Below are 19178 nucleotides of genomic sequence, written 5' to 3'. Positions count from 1 at the left end.
ACAGTCCATTGGTAGTGTGTTTTACATATTTGGGCATACTTATAGTTGTGGATGGTTAGGTTATGATTTATGTTTAAGCTGTTTAATTCTGATAAACAGATATATTATTAAAATATTCTTCTTTATAGTCACAGGAAAGTAATATTATTCTCAGTCTCAAAGAGAGCCTTTTACACATTTTGCAAAGGCCTTAGAACAAGTCCAAAACAGACTAAACTGCCCCTGCAGAAAATACACAAAGACTAATTCCTAGGTGTTGTTTATTGATAAATCAAGGCCAGGCTGCTTACATTGAGATATATCTCCTTGCAGTAGCTCTATTTCTTCTTGTACCCTGACTACTCAAGCTTCAGCCAATTGTTTACTGTCTGGGATCCCTCACCAACTTAGAGCTAAGCACATGGGTCAATGTGCATTATTAGCCTAAGAGAAACTAAGTGACTTATCTTGTATTGAGAGAATGGGTAGGGCCCTGAAAATATAACTTATAATTGTCCAGAGTTTGGCTGTGAGCAGCAGCAGCAGTATGGAAAGAGACAACTGTGTAGAGCTATGTGAGAGTTGCTACAGAATGTGAGTGAAATGTGTATGTGCTGAGTGAGAGATGAAGAAGAATGAGAGAAGTGTGAGGGAGTGAGCGGGTAGAAGAGTGAGTGAGTAAAGGGTGAGTGAATAATGTAGAAGTATGTATGTGTGAGTGTGAAAGAGACAGATGTAAATAATGTAGAAGTATATATGTGTGAGTAAGTATGAGAGAGAGAGAGAGAGAGAGAGAGAGAGAGAGAGAGAGAGAGAGAGAGAGAGAGAGAAATGTCAAAGAGCTGCTGTGCCTAGGAACTGTGTAAAGTGCTGTATGGTGAGAGAGCTTGTAAATGAGATGTTTAGCTTTGGCTGTAGAAGATTTGTAACTGTGTGGATGCAAGGAAGATGAAGCTGTGTAGAAAGAGATGTAGAAGAGGAATTATGTAAAAGAAAGAGGTGTAGCCATGTGAAAAGATGTATATATGTAAAGTTATGTAGCTGTATGTGGCAGTGTGGAGATGTGTAGCTGTGTGGGGACAGAAAGAGTCAGAGACTATTTTCAAGAAGTAAAGAGAAAGTTACAATCAGAAGGCATGTGTGTTTCCTTGTTTCATCAGTCATACATAGATTAAAGCTTATTCCTTAATAGCCTCAGTTAAAAATTTTCCTATCCCTTGCTACTCTCAGGCATTCTGTTTTATTACCATGAGCTAACCATGGGCACTGGTCTCCCATGGTCAATGTTATGCCATACTGTAAACTGATACATGAAGCTACACAACATTTTAGAAAGTGAACCTACACAGAGTGTTTAGCACTGGATGATTTCTCAGGGAGCACAGGGGGAAGTGCCCTGCAAATTGAAGTAAAGTTTGGACTGCTTCCACTGAGTCACAGTTCAATGACCCAACTTTGGGAGGTAAATGAACTATCTTGTGGGTTTAGCTAATATTAATTAACTGGAATTGATAACTAATGTTAATTCTCATTTTAAAGTTAAGGTATTTTATTGATTTATTGATGTAATACCAATTATTACTACTTTCTGTGTCTCTAGAAACTAATTACTAAAGTATAATTAACAATAATAATTTATTAATTAATTAAATTATATACCACCCTCAATCAAATAGTCAAAATTTAGACAGTTCTCAGAGAGGTTTGCTGGTAGACTGCCCCTATAGTGAAGTTCTCTCCTACATTTAGCGTTGAATACTGTCCGAGCTTGCAGATACAAATCCCTCCTCTAAAATACTATGAAGGTTCAAAGAGATTTCTTTTTTAATTAATTAATTTATTTTATATACCAACCACAGTTCCCCCTCCTTCCCCTCTGCCTGAATCTTAAATTACCACCAGACATACTAAGCAGAGATGAGTTAGAAGAATCAATTACTCCATATGCTGAATTGGCATTCTTTAGATAAAAGGCATGGTCATTGTTCATTAAATAGCTAATAATATCTATATCCATATTTTATTAGCATGAATCCAGTATTTGAACTACAAAGTAGATATAGTTGTGTTTTATATAAGTTGGAGCTACATTAAGAAAATAAAAATAGTTATACATAATTCAAAAAGAGAAAATTTAATGTAATAATTTCAATTTTATTTATTATTCAATAATACAAATTTCAATAATTATTTGGTTTATGAAATTTAGAAAATGAGGACAACAAAACTAGCCTTCTAATTCAAGGATAACATTTATGTTCCAAACAACAGAGTTCACAAACAGACAAACAAACCAAAAAAATACCACAGTTTCTGCCTTGGCATACTACATCCTCAGGTAGATAAAATGAAAGATAACTCAACAAATAGTCCATGAAATTGGTGGAAAACCAAGTACTAGTTATAGTACTAGTTATACTAGAAGCAGAATGAGCTGAGAGTTGGTCAAGTCAAGTCAGGGTCATGCAGGACCAATGCACTTAAAGCATGAAGTTCACTAGGACTTCCTATATGAGCCCTGAAGGTAAGTTAATGAAATAAGTTTAAGGTAGAAATACATGAAAAAAGTAGATATATACATAGTTATATGCACCTAGACATACACATAGAAAAAGAAGAAATAGAAGAATTGGCAATAGTGATGGCAGAGATGGGTGAGATGAAGTCTAAGGCCTTTGTAATCTGGGGACATAAAAGGCAGTTTGGTACTGAGAATGAACTAGTGTAACCTTCAGAAAACCTCTTCTATAATAGGCAAAAGTATATGCTTTATGCTTTGAGGGCCTTTTGGTCTCTGAGGTGGTATGAAAACCTTCAGAAGCTGTATGTAAATAATGAGTATGGCTATGTTCCAACAAAATGTTTGTAAATAGCGTAAGGCTTTACCTTGACAACCCAGACCTAATATAAACAAAAAATAATGATCTGGAGGGGAAGCGGAGCACAACTTAAGCAACGGCCTTGAATAGGAGAGAGGAGGCAGGACTAGCAGAGAAATGGCAGCATGGGGACTTTGGTTATTAGCTCAGCTAAGTTTGAAATGCAGGGGGTCAAGAATTTGTGCAGGGGAACAGATTACAGACTGTAAAACTAGTAAAATATCTTCTGACTACTCTTGGTTCCAGAAAGAAATAAGAAACTAGGATGGCGTGAGTGAGTAAATATTAGGAAGGAGGTTTTGAATTTTAAGAGAAGAAATATGTTGTAATTGAAAGTAATTAAGGTAAGGGAAGAGTAGAGGCAATTATATCCTACTAAAATATCCAGTGTTCAATTCAGAATGTTCCAGATACATTATTTTTATTTGTTGTCGATGTTTTTGTATTTTATAAAGCACCAACTAAATTTTTGGCAAGGAGCATCATATTTTTACTCACTTAACTGTAGTCTTCAAAACTTTTATCATTCATCCTATGGGAAAATTCTATTGCTATAATACATTAGAACAAACTTTTCAGGTCAGATAAGCAGTCATGTCTTCTACTGAAATATTTTTCAAAGCTAGCAATTCCTACTCTCATTAGCAACTGGGCAATGTGTGCTCCTATCACCTTCTGCCTTGTGCATTTATCACAATGAATCTGAATTTACTTGGAAGATTTGCTAACTTGTGCTGTAATGATGTATTTCTTCTGAAAGAATTCAAGCATTATGAAATAAATTATGTCTAGTATTTCCATGATATTTTTCACCAATGAAAAGTAAATTATTGAGATAGAATATACTCACATTGATTTTATGCAGGTTACACATAGATTGGTAAATCAAAACAAGCTTCCAAAGATAAAAAATCAATTGATGCATCAGGCAGAGAAGACATAGATGGGGAAATGAACCTTCACACTGACACTTTTCCTCTTGAAATAATTTCATTTACCAGAATTTCAAAAGACTTGTTATTGGAACACAGTAATATTCTAACATGCTGAAAACTGAACACCCATTGACATTAACTGTTGTTACCAATCCTTCAAATAAATGTAAACCAGTCTGTTTTTAAGACAATAGATACAGCTTTCTCCTTGGTTCAACTATGCTTAATATTAGTAGTATTTAAATTTAAACATTTGTATGTACACAATTTGATACAGAGGCTGTGTATTTTTTCCTCTACAGAACTGCTACCCAGTTGTCAGCAGCTGAATTGCCAGTTTAAATGTGCAGTGATCAGAAATATTACAAGATGTTACTGTGAAGATGGATTTGAAATAACAGAAGATGGGAGAAGCTGTAAAGGCAAGTATGAAATGTAACTTTCTCTTTACTGGTTGGCATGTAGCAAGTACCAGAAATAACCACATTAAGAAGAAGGAAGCTGTATTTTGGCTCACAGGTCTTGAAGCTTCAGACCCTCTTTAAAAAGCAGCATAGCATTTGAATACAAGTGCACAATAAACAAAGCCTTCTCTCTGTGCCATGAACAAATAGAGAAATGGAAAGTGGAGATCCACAGTCCCCTTCAAAGCAGTATTGATAATCCAAGACCACCTACTAGACCCCATTTCTCTAAATATTTCCCCACTTCCCAATACTTCTATGTGTCAAGTATGAAGCCTCTTTTTCATTCTCCTTGAGACACCATTTAAAATCCAAAATAAAATAGTATCTAACACTTGTGTATAGGCTTGGTTGATAGAAATTTAATTAAATATCTGAAAACAATAATTTGTCATGTTAAATTTTTACAATTCTTTTCTTCTTTCTTAAAATATAAAGGCTAGCATTACCTATAAAATATAAACATTATGTATGCATTTGTACCAATTTTCAATTTATTTTGCAGTAATAGCAAAATTTGGAAATAACAGTAGTATTTTTTAGTACTCCACTACCACACTAGATTCAATTATGTTAACTTCATAATTAGTTTATGTTTATCATCTTGCTGCAGTGTAGTAGATATGCCATTAAATAAGTTAATTATTATGTATGCAATATTCCTTAAGGTTTTGACATCAATAACTTTGAAATCTGACATTTTATTAATATGACAGAAGTCAATATAAATATTGACTTTCACATCATTTCCATTTCTTAATTCTAGTTTGGGGGGGCAGGCATTGGTAGTGCAATGCTTGCTAGCATGTCTGAGTTCCTGGGTTTGAATCCAGCTCTCCAAAGGGTTAAGTGGTCTAGATTTTCTGAGTATTCTTCTGCAAATGGTCGTTCTCCAAAATGATTCATTTGCAACACTGAAATAATATAGGTCATTGCTCTATTGTTTTGATTTCAATGATATGTACATATATTGACATATGAATAGTCTTTATGTACTTAAAAACACAATATGTTGTGTGCATTTACATAATACCAAATATACAAATATTTATACACACATATATGCTTAAATATGTTGATTATATACAAAGACATATTTATAAATTATATAAATGCAATATATAACAAAAACAGAATACTGCATTGTGCAAATCACTAATAAACAAAATATTTTCAAAATAATTTAGTTTTTTCTGAAGTAATTTTACTTAGATGATTATTTTTCCACTTTTGACTTAATACAGAATTTTAAACTTAAAAGAATTGTGAAAGAAAAGAATTTCCAAAATCCTGATGTCAAAATCATTAAAAGTGAACTAAGACTATTTTAGTGACTTTTCTGCTGCTGTGATAAAATACCATAACCAAGGCAACTTACATAAGAGTTTATTTGGGCTTATGATTCCAGAGGGATAAGAGTCTATCACCAACATGTCAAGCAGTGTACTGGCAGGCAGGCACGGAGCTAGAAGAGTGAGGTCCCATCTTAAACCACAAACAAGAAGCAGAGAGAGCCAACTGAAAATGGCGTGAGTTGTTTAAACTTCAAAGCACCCAGTGACAGAAACAACACCTCTCATCTCATCACTCATCATTCATTCAAAACAGCACTGCCAACCGGGGATTGAACATTCAAATGAACAAGACTATGGGAGGTAGTCTCATTCAAACTCAAAACTTTAAGTCTACAGGATCGATATTCATCATGAAGAAGCTCTTTTTCTTTTGAAAAATACTTGGGACTTGACTTTTAGGTTATTGTTTGTTTTGTGTGAAACACAAATGTTACAAAAGCATTCATAATCAAATATTTAACTTATCCTAAATCTGCCATAGGAAGACAAAATACCATTTTAAAATAACCTTTAAAAGTTAGAAGACTATACATGAAAGTTCACATTTTTGAATAAATCAGACCAACACTAATGTCTTCATAATAATGAAAGTCAGCCCAAGATAAGTGGTTCAAATATAAGCATCTATGGACATGCTACAGTTTTCCAGTTCAGACCTGATCTCACTATTTATGCTTGGGGCTAGGAGATGGACCTCTGGGCATCCTTCTCTCTCAGTAAGTACTAATCCAAAGGATTCAATTTTGTGCTTTTTGGAGCAAACGTAGAAGTGAATTGAAGTGTAGGAATCTTTAATCTCATAATTAATGGTAAAAGCTCAGCCATAGTCACTTTCTTTTGTTGAAAGAAGGAAAAAACAAAGGCAAAGATATGGAAGTAACTCATAGAAAATGAATTCCTTTTATTTTGCTTGCACTATTTAGTGGCCAAGAATGTGGATCAATTGTTTCTCTTCAACTGTATTTCCAGAAAATTTCTTGCCTTTACATGGAAAAAGAAGGCAACATCTCAAGAAATGGCATGCCTAGTCTTCTGCAGCCAATTTTGTGGAGTTACATGAATGCCACAGCAATATGTTCTGCCTAGGTTAAAAGAACAAAGGGAATTATTAATCACATTTCTCTCTGGGATACCATAATCATATCAGTAAAACTAAAATAGAAACCAATAGTATTAAAGTTGGAAAACCTGTGAAAGTAAATAAGCATCATTACTGCAACCAAGAGCTGAACTTTTCCAAATGTAAAGCTAAATTTCTTTCAACATTACTGTAGACATAGCTCCAAACACTGTTCTTTCTATCCCCCAAAGTACTTACTTCAAATGAGCCATCCATGACTGCAAGTTATTATAGGACTATAAAGAAATCCAAAGTCAGAGGAAAGAATTCCATATAGGTTAATTTTTTCCCAACTTAAATACCCCCTTATGCTACACAGCAATGACTTTTGCTTTCCCTTATTAAATTCCTTTATTAGCTTTGTTTTGCCCAGATGCGAACTGTGAAACAAGAATTCAAATGTAAGTTTATTTTGTTTTTTTTCCTGTGTTCTCTATGTTTTCTTCCTTTCGCTTCCCCTTCCCTTTTCTATTTCTTCTTTCCTCATTCTCTCTTTCCCTCTCTCTTACTCCATCCTTTCCTTGTTTTATCATAATGATACTGAGAGGTGATCACAAAGATAAGCATACTAATATTTGAAGATTTAGTATAGTCACAGTAAATTCTGACTGAAATCTAAATGTGTGGTAAAATCTTGCAGAAGGAAGGACAAAACAACTGTGCTTTTTTTCCTTGTCATTCCAAAGAGTAGATGGTTGTGTTTTGGAGGTGAGATCATTTCTCCATCTTTTTTGGACTGCCTCCCTGCTGGAGCTTCTCATGAGAAGGAGAGCAAGGTTGTCACAAGACCCTGCCTTGTGAAATTGCACTGAAAGACCTTTGGAAAGTGGGAAGCTATCATCTGCTACAGGTTTCTTGAGAATCTCTCTCTAAATTAACCCATGGAATTCTTTATTCTCCTACATTATGCTTTAGTTGTCTGTTTTCCTTCAGCTTTAGTCAATGGATTTACTTTTCTCAACACAGATCGTTGTAGGTACCCTCTAGTACCTATAAATCAACTTACTCGTCTTACCTTTCCTGACTTATATATAACACATCAGTATTTCCTTTATTCTCATACAATCTACTTCATATATTCACTCTTTCCATTTTCATATTTATTCAACCTACTTCATGTACTGGTTAATGTACTCTCCAGTTTCCACCTCTCTTACATACCTTGAAAAACTGCTCTTTGCTGGCTCACTATGCAGTCAAACAACATGCTCATATTCTTCCACATTACAAAAGAGAGTAAAAATAAATAAAGAAGGAAGGAATGCAGGAAGAAAGAAAAAAGAAGGAAGGAAGGAGGAAGGGAAAGAAGGAACTCTCAAAGGTCTACTAAGAACTTGCCTCTGTTTGCCGTCATCAATCACATCATAGCTGCCGTCATCCTTCTTTAATATCCAGATCTTCTCAACTGACTACATTGTGTTCTTAAATTTGTTACTTCTATTACACTTTCATGCCTTGATGGCTTGTAACCTCATTATTCATTTAAATCAGTTTTGAAGATCATCTTTCCCTTATGGCTGAGAAAGGCTAACCTTTTCCTCACTGCTCCTTGTCATATCCCTAATACTTGACATGTTTGAAATGTCAGCATATTTCTTAGTATATTCAGACATCCTCTGTTTCAGTTACCATACTAAAAACTATATACTTACTATAATTTCGAGGTCATTTAAAGAATTTCAACATCCTAGAAGTAAAAGCTTTTGTTTGTATATGTCTCACAACACAGTGTGAAAGTCATTCAAGTAAGGCAATTTCTGTACATACAGTACATGTTAGAAAATGATTTAGCATGTAATATAAGAGTCTTATATTATTCCAAGATCAGTACCCTATTTTCTGACTCTCAAAAACAGTTTTTATTGGATTCTGTTGGATTTTTAATTCTGATCATTGACATCCTTGAAAAGTTCTTGTTTATAATATCCTCAAAGATAACGGAGTCCCCTACAGGGCATCTTCATGGAGGTCATTTCCTTACCTGTCCTCCTGACATTCAGATACTATTTTATACCAGATAAATTTGTCTTCAGATTCCTTTCACTGTGGGAAATAGGCGATTTTTTCTTTTCTTTTTATGTCTAGTATTAATATACTACTAACTTCCAAGCCTAGGTCAGAGGTCAGATCTCTCTCTCTCTCTCTCTGTGTCGCTCTCTCTGTCTCTCTCTGTCTCTCTCTCTATCTGTCTCTGTCTCTGTCTCTCTCTGTCTCTCTCTCTGTCTCTGTCTCTCTCTCTCTTCCTCTCACATCAGTCCTACATTTTCCATTGCTTTTTGCACATTACCCAAAGAATACCCTACAGACACCTGAAACATTTTTCACAAATATAACTTATAATCTCCCTCTACTCAAATCCACACTTCAAAAAATGTGAGAAATGACAGAAACAGCTGGCTACCTAGACAGTCAACCAGGTTTCTTTGCAACATTGGGATATCTATCTTTGCCCTAGAGGTCTAGAATATCTGATATCTGTGAATCAGGATTTTCTGAAAGGCTGTCCTACTTTGTCTTGGCAAAATTCAACAGTCCTTTCTTTTGTGTCCTGCTTGTCCCATTTAGATAGCATACTGTCAGCAGTCAAGGCAAGGGCATTTTCTTGCCCAATGGCTAACTTTGGCCACAAAGAAAGTAAACCCCATGTGGAGTTTTGCCCATCATCTTCTCTGAAGTAGATTGGTGTTGCCAGGAACAGATTTGTCTAATTGTCATTAAAAAAAAGAACCAATGTTATTAAAACATCTTACATGCCATATTCTGTAGATCCCTGAAGTGTTTGAAGACCACCTGTCTATCTACAGTATATCCATTTGACTTTGAAAACATACCTAATATGACCACAAGTTTAATCATAATAGGTAACTAACTACTAACCTGCATTTATTTATTAACCTAAATAGTTTGTAACAAAAACCTCAAGAACTAGCAGTTTGCATTATATTGTTAAATGAAATGGATAGGTACAATACCTTGAACAAGATTAGAAATGTATTACAGTATGTTCTAACAAAAATAATCTTAACTTTGTATCACAGTATGTTCTAACAAAAATAATCTTAACTTTGTATCAATATACAAAGATCTATATAAATATACAATATTTAAAACAAGCAGTTACTTTTTAAAAGTGGATTCAAGCCGGGCGGTGGTGGCGCACGCCTTTAATCCCAGCACTCGGGAGGCAGAGCCAGGCGGATCTCTGTGAGTTCAAGGCCAGCCTGGGCTACCAAATGAGTTCCAGGAAAGGCACAAAGCAAAGCTACACAGAGAAACCCTGTCTTGAAAAACCAAAAAAAAAAAAAAAAAAAAAAAAAAAAAAAGTGGATTCAATAGTCTACCCTTTTATGCTATCATTTCAATATCGCCCTTTTTTCTTTTCAAAACAAGAACCCAGAATCTAAACTACTTTGTTCAGCCTTTTTCCAGACCATTACTAATAACAACTTGTAACCAACCCCCTAAACAATGACAAATATCCACAAACCAATGAATAACAAAAAACCACCCATCTCACCTCATGGGAATGTAGGCATGATGTTCTTAAAATTCCTTCCTGCTGTCTGGGGGCAATGGCATCTGTAGGGGATCCTGAAAAGAAAATTTTGAGTCAATTGTCAAGTCCTGCAAGAGGTAGCTGTATCATTTGTTGTCCAGTGGGGCAATCGGAAAGTGCAGAGCTTATCTCAAGTCCAGGGTAGTGTAGTCTGTGAGGCTGGATCATCTCAGCTAACCACCTCAAAATTATCCTGACTGAGCAATTTGCAGTCTAAAGCTGATCTTTGGGTTGTGTTTTTCAGCCTAGTGGTGTTATCATAGTCTATGTGGAATCTTCTTGTGTAGCCCCACCATCCTTTTGAAGACTTCAAAGGTCATTGTTAGGCATGGTCATGGTTCACTGCAGAAAACTTAAACACTATAAATGTCATATTCAACAGATCTCAAAAAGGTTAAAAGATCAATATTAGTTATGTACATCCAGAGTACAAAAACTTAATTCCTAGTTACCTTATAGAGACTGAAACCTGAAATCACATACAGGAAACTAGATGAAGCCTTTTTCTAGACTTAGTTAGTACTCTATATGACAATTAATATCATGACAAAAATTTGGACACATTGAATGCCAGATGTAGTGTGAATCATAATTGGTACTAACAATAAAAACCTGGAGTCAGATATAGGGGTTAATGCTAAAAGATCAGAGAGACAAAGAAGCAAGCCACAGCCACTTCTTACCTCTACTGAATCCTCAGACCAAAAAGGACAAGCTCCTGTTTCCACCCCACCTTATCTCTTCCTCTTTCTGCCTAGCCATATCACTTCCTGTTTTCTCCTCCCAAGTGCTGGAATTAAAGGCATGTGCCTCCCAAGAACTAGGATAAAATATTTAAAAATAATAACATTTTTAGTTTCAACAAATGTCTGATAATTTCCCTTTTCAAAATAGTGAAGATTGTTTGCATGGTTTGGCTCAAAACTCACATTTAATCTGAAGACCAGAAGACTTCTACTAGATTAATTCTTAGATAAAAGAGTGAAAAGGCCATTCCTATAAATACTGGAATTATTTAACAAATATATACTAAAGTGCATTTTACAGCATTATAAAGACAATCATGTTTGTTTAGTTAGCATGACCATCACAATTTAAGTCTGTACCCTTTTGTAACAAATAATTTAATATTAAATATGATCTTTTTACTTGGTAAATGTTAAGAGAGCAATGGGCTTGACTTTCAGTTGAAATTATTTTATATAGTTTTTTTTTTGAATTAGCTCCCCTTTAAAAAAAAATAGTTTATTTGAAAATAAATATTTTCTTCAAGGAAAAATTTAAATCTCCAAGCATAAAGTTGCTTAGAAATGACATTAATTTTTCTTTCAGATCAAGATGAATGTAGCATTTATGGTACTTGTAGCCAGACCTGCAGAAATACATATGGATCCTACGTTTGCAGTTGTGTAGAAGGCTATATAATGCAGTCAGACAACAGAACTTGCAAGGTTAAAAATGGTAAGTGATGGTCTTTTTTCTTCCAGAGTTTCTTTCTCTCTTTTGGGGGGCTTTTCTTTTGCAATGTGGTGAAGTTATGTGTGGTGGCTTTCCCTCCTGTGAACACACTGAACATACTAGAAACTCAGAACAATCCTTCTGACAGTTGTTACTCTTATAAAACCTATTCAAGCCTGACAGTGGTGGTGCATGCCTTTAATCTCAGCACTTGGGAGGCAGAAGCAGGCACAACTCTGTGAGTTTGAGGACAGCCTTGGCTATAGAGTGAGTTCTAAGAAAGGCTCCAAAGCTACACAGAGAAACCCTGTCTCAAAAATAAAAAAATAAATTAAATAAATTAAAAAATAAAAAGAAGCAATCAACTGTCTCACCCATTCAGAGGGCCTGATCCAGTTGGTGACCCCTCAGCCATTGGTTCATAGTTCATGTGTTTCCATTTTTTTGGCAATTTGTCCCTGTGCTTTATCCAACCTTGGTCTCAACAATTCTCGCTCATATAAACCCTCCTCATTCTCACTAATTAGACTCCCAGAGATCCACCTGGGGCCTAGCCATGGATCTCTGCATCCAGATCCCTCAGTAGTTGGATGGGGTTTCTAGTATGACAATTAGGGTGTTTGGCCATCCCATCACCAGAGTAGGTCAGTTCAGGCTGTATCTCGACCATTGCCAGCAGTCTGTTGTGAAGGCATCCAGGCAGTGGGACCAGGTCCTGTGCTCATTGCATGAGTTGGCTGTTTGAAACCTGGGGCCTATGCAGGATCGCTTGGCTCGGCCTGGGAGGAGGGGACTGGACCTACCTGGACTGAGTCTACCACGTTGATCTCAGTCCGCGGGGGGGGCTTTGCCCTGGAGAAGGTGGGAATGGGGGGTTGGCTGGGGGGAAAGTGAGGGGGGCCAGAGTGGGGAGAACAAGGGAATCCGTGGCTGATATGTAGAACTGAATTGTATTGCAAAATAAAAATTAAAAATTAAAAAAAAGAAATAAAAATAAAACCTATTTAACAGGAGAAATGTCTAATTAGAAAGTAGGTGGATTATTGGATTTTAATTACCAATTCTTTTACCTCACTCTGTAATATAAGTGGGTTCTGTAGACTTTTGCTTTGAGCCTAAAATTTCTATTCCATATTCTGAAGTAGTCTGCTAAAACTCAGTTTAGTTTACTCTTTTACTTAAAATTTGTCAATAACTTCCTCCCATCCTGAGAATAAAATGTGAGCTGCTTGAAAGAGTATGAGGGTCTAGCCATCTAATTTACTATTTACCTTCCCAATTCTATGTCCCTGTCTCTACCCCTGCCCCGGCCTCCACCTCTTCAGTTCTCTATCCCAGAAATTCTGTTTTTCTTCTTCAACTGTACTGAACTTGCCTTGAGTCATTCCACATGTGAGGCTGCAATGCACTCAGCTACCCAAATCATGTGACTGTTCCCTTCGCTTGCAAGGCTCAGTCACAAGGTCAACATTCAAATGATTTTCCATGAATATTCCATGTATAGGTGTATATTCATTCCATTACTATCTTTTTTTTTTTTGTGTGTGTGTGTGTGTATACTCTAATACTATATGGATTCCCAGCATCTTTGTATTTATTGCACTACCATTTGAGATTAATTTTATTTCTAAATAATTCTTCGTGGTTTATATGAAAGGGAAAGAGGAGGAAAGACAAAAAAAGAAGGAAAAAGAGAAGATGGAGAGATGGAGGGGGACAATGAGAAAATGAATTTAGCCTCCACATTAAAATTATACAATCTAATGATCCATGCTTGAATATTTAAATCCCATGTGAAGAAACTGCTTCTTTTTTTTGTTACTATTTACCAGCAAATAAAACTTTTAGTTTTTACATAGCTTTCAGCAGACAGTAAACACTTGGTGAACATTGTTGGTGTAATGAAGTATCTTGGAGACACACTAGTAACAAGAAGGTACTGCTGTAACTTATGTGGCTGAATTATCTCCAGAATACCATGAAGGAATATTACAGACAATATTTCACCTAGACTGGTTAATTTCCCTTAACCATGTTTTCATGTCGTGTACTTCAAATTATGTTGGAGAAAGAAGAGTGCTCTCCTAACCCTATTAGCAAGTATTGAGTTACAAGAGGGACATATGACTTTTTTGAAGCTAAACTGAGTGAAACTCAGTAAATTGCTGCTCTGAGTTTCTTTTATAAACCTCATAGCATGTTTGACCATTTCCTTGAGATAGCATGTAAGTTGTTTTGTAAAAAATATTTGTATATAAAATCTTAAAGAGAAACTCACTCCATTCTTCATTTGTCTCTTTGAATTAGCAACTTCATATACACAGCCCTAATTATTTGAGTGTGGGATTCGGACTTTTAAAACCATTAACCCATGTCCTATGTTCCCAATTTCCCTTTCATGAAGCGTTTTAATTCAAAATATTGATGTACTGAAGAAAGCTGATTCTTTGCTGTTTCTATTGAGTCAGACAATATTGCCTGGGATACTCAGGGAAAATGAATTGTGATAAACCTGACTCAAGAGAAACTGCTTCCCTTTCTGCCGAAAGAGCTTATCTGACAGTAACAGGATATGACTAGAGAGGGGTGGCACATGGTAATGTCACACTGTATCAAGGAAAGGTGATGACACTGGAATTGATAATGGAGTATACAAATCACCTCCATGCCCTTAGCTTGAAGACAATATCTGCCTACAGAGTTTGAAAAACAAACAGTTGCTATGGCAATATTGTTCTGGCTTAACGTTTAAGGAAAACAAGTTGCTAAGAAAGACCTAAGTCTATAACAAAGAGCAACTACTTTTGAAGGTCACATGAATATTTGATTCCATACATTTGCACAAGCCAGGAAGAAAGCCGTCAGTTTTTTTAGTTTTCTTGCATTTAGAGCAAATGAACCAGAGACAGTAGGTAATTTTGGTTACACATACAATTTCTACTTAATTCACCACATTTTATACACACACACACACACACACACAGAGAGAGAGAGAGAGAGAGGGAGAGAGAGAGAGAGAGAGAGAGAGAGAGAGAGAGAGACAGAGACAGAGACAGAGACAGAGACAGAGACAGAGAGAAGAGAGAGAGAGACAGAGAGAGAGAGAGAGACAGAGACAGAGACAGAGATCCTTGAGGCAGAGGCTCTTCTAAGTACCTTGGAACAGGTAGTTAACTGGCTTGCAAGTTGCTTACAAAGGTGCTGAAGTTCCAACATGAATTAATGTTGTGGCCTTCTAACTCTTTACTTCAAAGCAAGCCTGTGCTGTCTTATTGTCAATCTGACAATCAATAATAATTAGGCAATTTGATACAGTTAATCGGTTATGTTGTCTTTGTAGTATCATGCCTGAGCACAAGTAAAATTTATAAGCCTTAAGAACATCTTAATGAAGCATGCCTGATGGAGAGAGGCACAGGTTGTAGGCTTTGTGGTCAAGAGGAAAGGGAACAACATTAAGCAAGAAGCTATAGTTCTTAATTTGTGAAATGGAAGATTTCCTCCCCCCATATGTTTCATACTTTGTGTCAATCAAACATTTCTTTGTTGGAAACCTCCATAGGCAATCTTCTTGCAGTCATACTTGATACTGCACACCACTTAACCCAATAGGAATAGTTTATAAAAGAAAATCAGTAATATACATTTGTAAAGTAACAACAGGCATGAATACTGGGGTAATCCTGAACTGTAGGAGGAGATTCACTGAAAGCAAGCGAGATGAACTAATGTTTATGACTGCAATGGGGTTTACACTAAGGGCTAACAATTGTCTAATCAAATACTAAGTTCAAAACACCACCCATTTAGAGATACTGGTGAATCTTCCTCAATATTTTGACGTTTGTTTTAGAAACGGAATTCTGTTAGTGATAACATTTTATTTATTAAATGTACCTTTCTTTTTAAAAATGTTTTAAATTGAATTTGTTATAAAACATATGATTATGGGTATACTTGAACTTGGGGTTTAAAATGGGCTCACAGAGTACCAGTTCTAATAATGAAGAAAAGTGTTTCATTTACAGGCTTTTAGTAGCTTTACTTTGGAAATATTTAGGCTGGTTGGTCTGTTTGTTCTGTGTCCTAACCAACTACGCAAAGCAGATCTCTTGTACCAGTGGAATTCCACTCACTGTCCTGGAACACTGGCATCATGAAGAGCCATGCACTGATAGTATGCTCATCACTGTGAAGGAAAGTCGGGGAGAGTGGTCTTCTTTTAGTGAGTGGAGCAGCTGAAGACTTTGGAGATGTGTGTGTCCATTGACTGGCTTCAGGATTCTTTTGTAGCTTATTTTTAAGTGTTTCTTTAGTTTTTTGAAATTATAATATTATTTTATAATTTCCCACTTATCTTTCCTCTCTTTAAACCCTGACACATTCCCCTTCTTGCATCCTTTCAAATCCATGGCCATTTTTTCATCAGTTGTAGTTGTTGATCTCTGTGTATGTGTGTGTATTCCTAAATATATAACTACAACCTACTCAGTCTGTAGAATGTTACCTGCTCCTATGTTTTCTGAGTTGACAATGGAAGAATGCATCTTTTATTTGCTGCTCACTGATTTAGGGAAACAAATAAACAAATAAAAATAAGCCAGAATGAAGTGAAAACATCAATAGGTACTTGAAGTTTTATCTTGGTCTCATGCAATGCAGTGCATTGCTATACAGAGCTGGGACAACAACACACTTATGCTCCTTGCTGTTTCCATCACTATGGCAGGGAAGATAAAAGTAAGAGAGGAAGAAAATGAAACTGTAGCTTCCCATCCTCTTAATTAAAACGATGGAAATAATTTAGCATTTCCTTATGCAGTAATAATTTATTTGAAGTTGGAGAATCAGTCACCAATGATGTCAGGGCTGTTTCTGCTTTTTAGACAGCAGGTGGGATCCTGTTTAGCAAAGATCTGTCTCCCTCCCAGTGTTGTGTGCAGCTCAGTTATTAAGGCATCCTATGGTTACTTTTTAAAATTCACCTCACATTAAAAGCTTTCTTATGAGACTAATGCCCCAGAATACTGTATATCTCAGAAATGCTTCTCGGGAAAGATCAGTGAACTAGATCAAAGTTGCATCAGGACTTTTTGCTGTTTGGAAGGGTCCTTTCACTGACCTGTAAGTGTGATTGGCATTTGGTGACATGATGAGATATGAAGTGTTCTTAGCTAAGAGTGGTCCCAGTTGAGCAGCATGGTACAGTAACTGGGTTTGTTCTTCTTTATGTGTCATATGTAGGTAGATGACATTATGAACATATAGTAAATGTTAGTGGCAGGAAATAGCTCAATGCTTAGAAAAGATTATGTACTTCCTTCATGTTCTTTAGAAGCTTCTGAGAACCAAGATGAAGAGAAAGGGGTATAGTTGAGACCAGAGAAAAGGGGAACCAACAGCCTGGATGTTACTGTAAGGAAAATTACATATTTTGCTACTTTTGCTGTATTATTTATGAATGACTATAATTTCGAGGTGATATTAGCCCCAGAGTGGTTTGGGCAGCTCTGTTTTAACTCTCTTGCATGTGTCATCCTCACTAATGTCTCCCTTTCAGAAAAACCGGAAATGTTAGAAGGGCTGTATGTGAGCTAAGGAGAGTCCACAGTAAGATGAACTCTCTTCTGAACAACTAAGCTGTATTCCCAGAAGCTCTGTCCTGTGGGAATTCTAGAATTTGCCCAAATATCTGAAATCCGGAGCAGGTAGCCTGGTCATAGACAAATATTTATTATAAGGAATTATTTCTGTTACATGTATTATCTGTCCCACTGTGGGATTGTTAATTAATTTCTGTGGGATGAATTGGATAAAAATTTCCAGTGGCATTTTCATTTCCCAAATTACATAATATAGATTTTTCCCCCTTTGTAAAAGCTGTTCAAGAGTAGAACAGCACAAGACATAATAACTCCTGATGAAAATTTTCATGGCTTCCTTTGTTGTTTTTGTTTTTGGCTGGAAGACATCATCATCTTCATAGTCTAGCACATTTCTTAACATGTCTATATTTTTAACCAGCAACAAAGTTACAAGATGAATAAGGGATAACACAACCAGGGAATCTTATGTGCTATCACACCTTTGATTTACATCTATTTGGGGAAGTATTACCTATGACAAGGAAGCATATCCTTCATTAGCTTTTGAAGATGTTTCTTTCTGCAGTTTATCTGGGGCCTTTTTCTGATATAGAAAAATGACACATTTATAAGCTACAAATGTGACAATCATAAATTTTGTTTTTTTAATCAATGACATACTAGATACAACTTTCTTTACATTCTTTAAATGTTTTTGTAGAACAGCTATCAAATCATTACCTAAATTCTCAAATTAAAACACTTAATAAATTACACTATACCTTACAGGTATCCTTTTTAAAATATTGGACAAATTTAATGAATAATGACAAAAATGGAAACACTTAAGTTTGTAGAAATGACAAGTGATTGAAAGATAGATGGTTTATAGGTATAATTATAAGGCATTAGTAATATGTTTAATATTATGCCCATTTGGCACAGGAATGCTAGTAGGTCTACCCCTAGCACCTAGGATCTATAGAATCTATATTCGTGGCCACCATATTAGGTTTCAACTTAGAAAGTCTTACATTTTATCAAAGTAGTTGGTTCCTCCCATGATGCTTGTACCACTACTGCACTACTGGGCATATCTTTGAAGGGCAGTTATTTTTGTGACTTATAGGCTTCACTACTGGGTAAGAAGAGTGATTGCTTTTACCTGCCAATAGTATGTATAGTACCTTCCAGCACTCTGAAAACTAGCTAGTAGGGATTAAGCTTCCAGGTCAGTATGCATTTGATTTCTCCTTGTTCTTTAAATCAAGTGTGTCTTATCTTCAGCAATAAGAATGATTAAGAGCATTGGCAGTAACCAGTAACTTTTGGGGGTCTATAGGATACAACTTTCCAACAACTCCGGAAAAGGTAACCCATTCCTGGCATTGGGGATTTAATTGCTAGCATGTGGTGTCTAGTAACAGCATTATTGCTTCATTATAGGACAAATTATTTTAAATGGTTTTTATATGTGTGTATATACAGTTTGCAAAACTTCTATAATACTAGGCTTCCATATAATATTTTTCAAAGTATCTTTAGTATTGCCTATCAGTTTCCATATCCTCTCCTCCACTCCGGCCTCCGATTCCCCCATTAGAACCGTACTTATTCCATTATTCTCCATCCCCATTTATAGCACTGTGTCTATTTCCCTTCACTAGAAATGCCATCCATGACCTTTTGCTAATTTCCTTTCCTCTGTGATTATTCTAAATGAATCACACATGTGATTCAAAACTAGCATTCACAAATTAAAGCATGCAACTTCAACTTTCTGGTTCTAGGTTACTTCACTTTAGAATAGTTGTTTCCAGTTCCATTCATTTTCCTGAGAATGTGAT

The 19178-nt window shown here is 35.8% G+C and overlaps 1 protein-coding gene across 1 annotated transcript in view; it reads left to right on the top strand.

Annotated features, from left to right (window-relative positions):
• The window catches only part of Lrp1b (LDL receptor related protein 1B), a 1617914-nt gene that overhangs the window by 520953 nt on the left and 1077783 nt on the right, over positions 1-19178 (top strand). Inside the window, exons 4-5 of the mRNA XM_059258831.1 lie at positions 4096-4215; positions 11621-11749. Coding sequence (XP_059114814.1) covers positions 4096-4215; positions 11621-11749 — 249 coding nt within the window. The remainder of the gene's footprint in view (positions 1-4095; positions 4216-11620; positions 11750-19178) is intronic.

This window comes from Peromyscus eremicus, chromosome 4, assembly GCF_949786415.1.
Source record: "Peromyscus eremicus chromosome 4, PerEre_H2_v1, whole genome shotgun sequence".
Classification (NCBI taxonomy): domain Eukaryota; kingdom Metazoa; phylum Chordata; class Mammalia; order Rodentia; family Cricetidae; genus Peromyscus; species Peromyscus eremicus.
The sequence above is the reverse complement of the archived record's forward strand: the minus strand, read 5'-3'. Positions and strand labels throughout refer to the sequence as shown.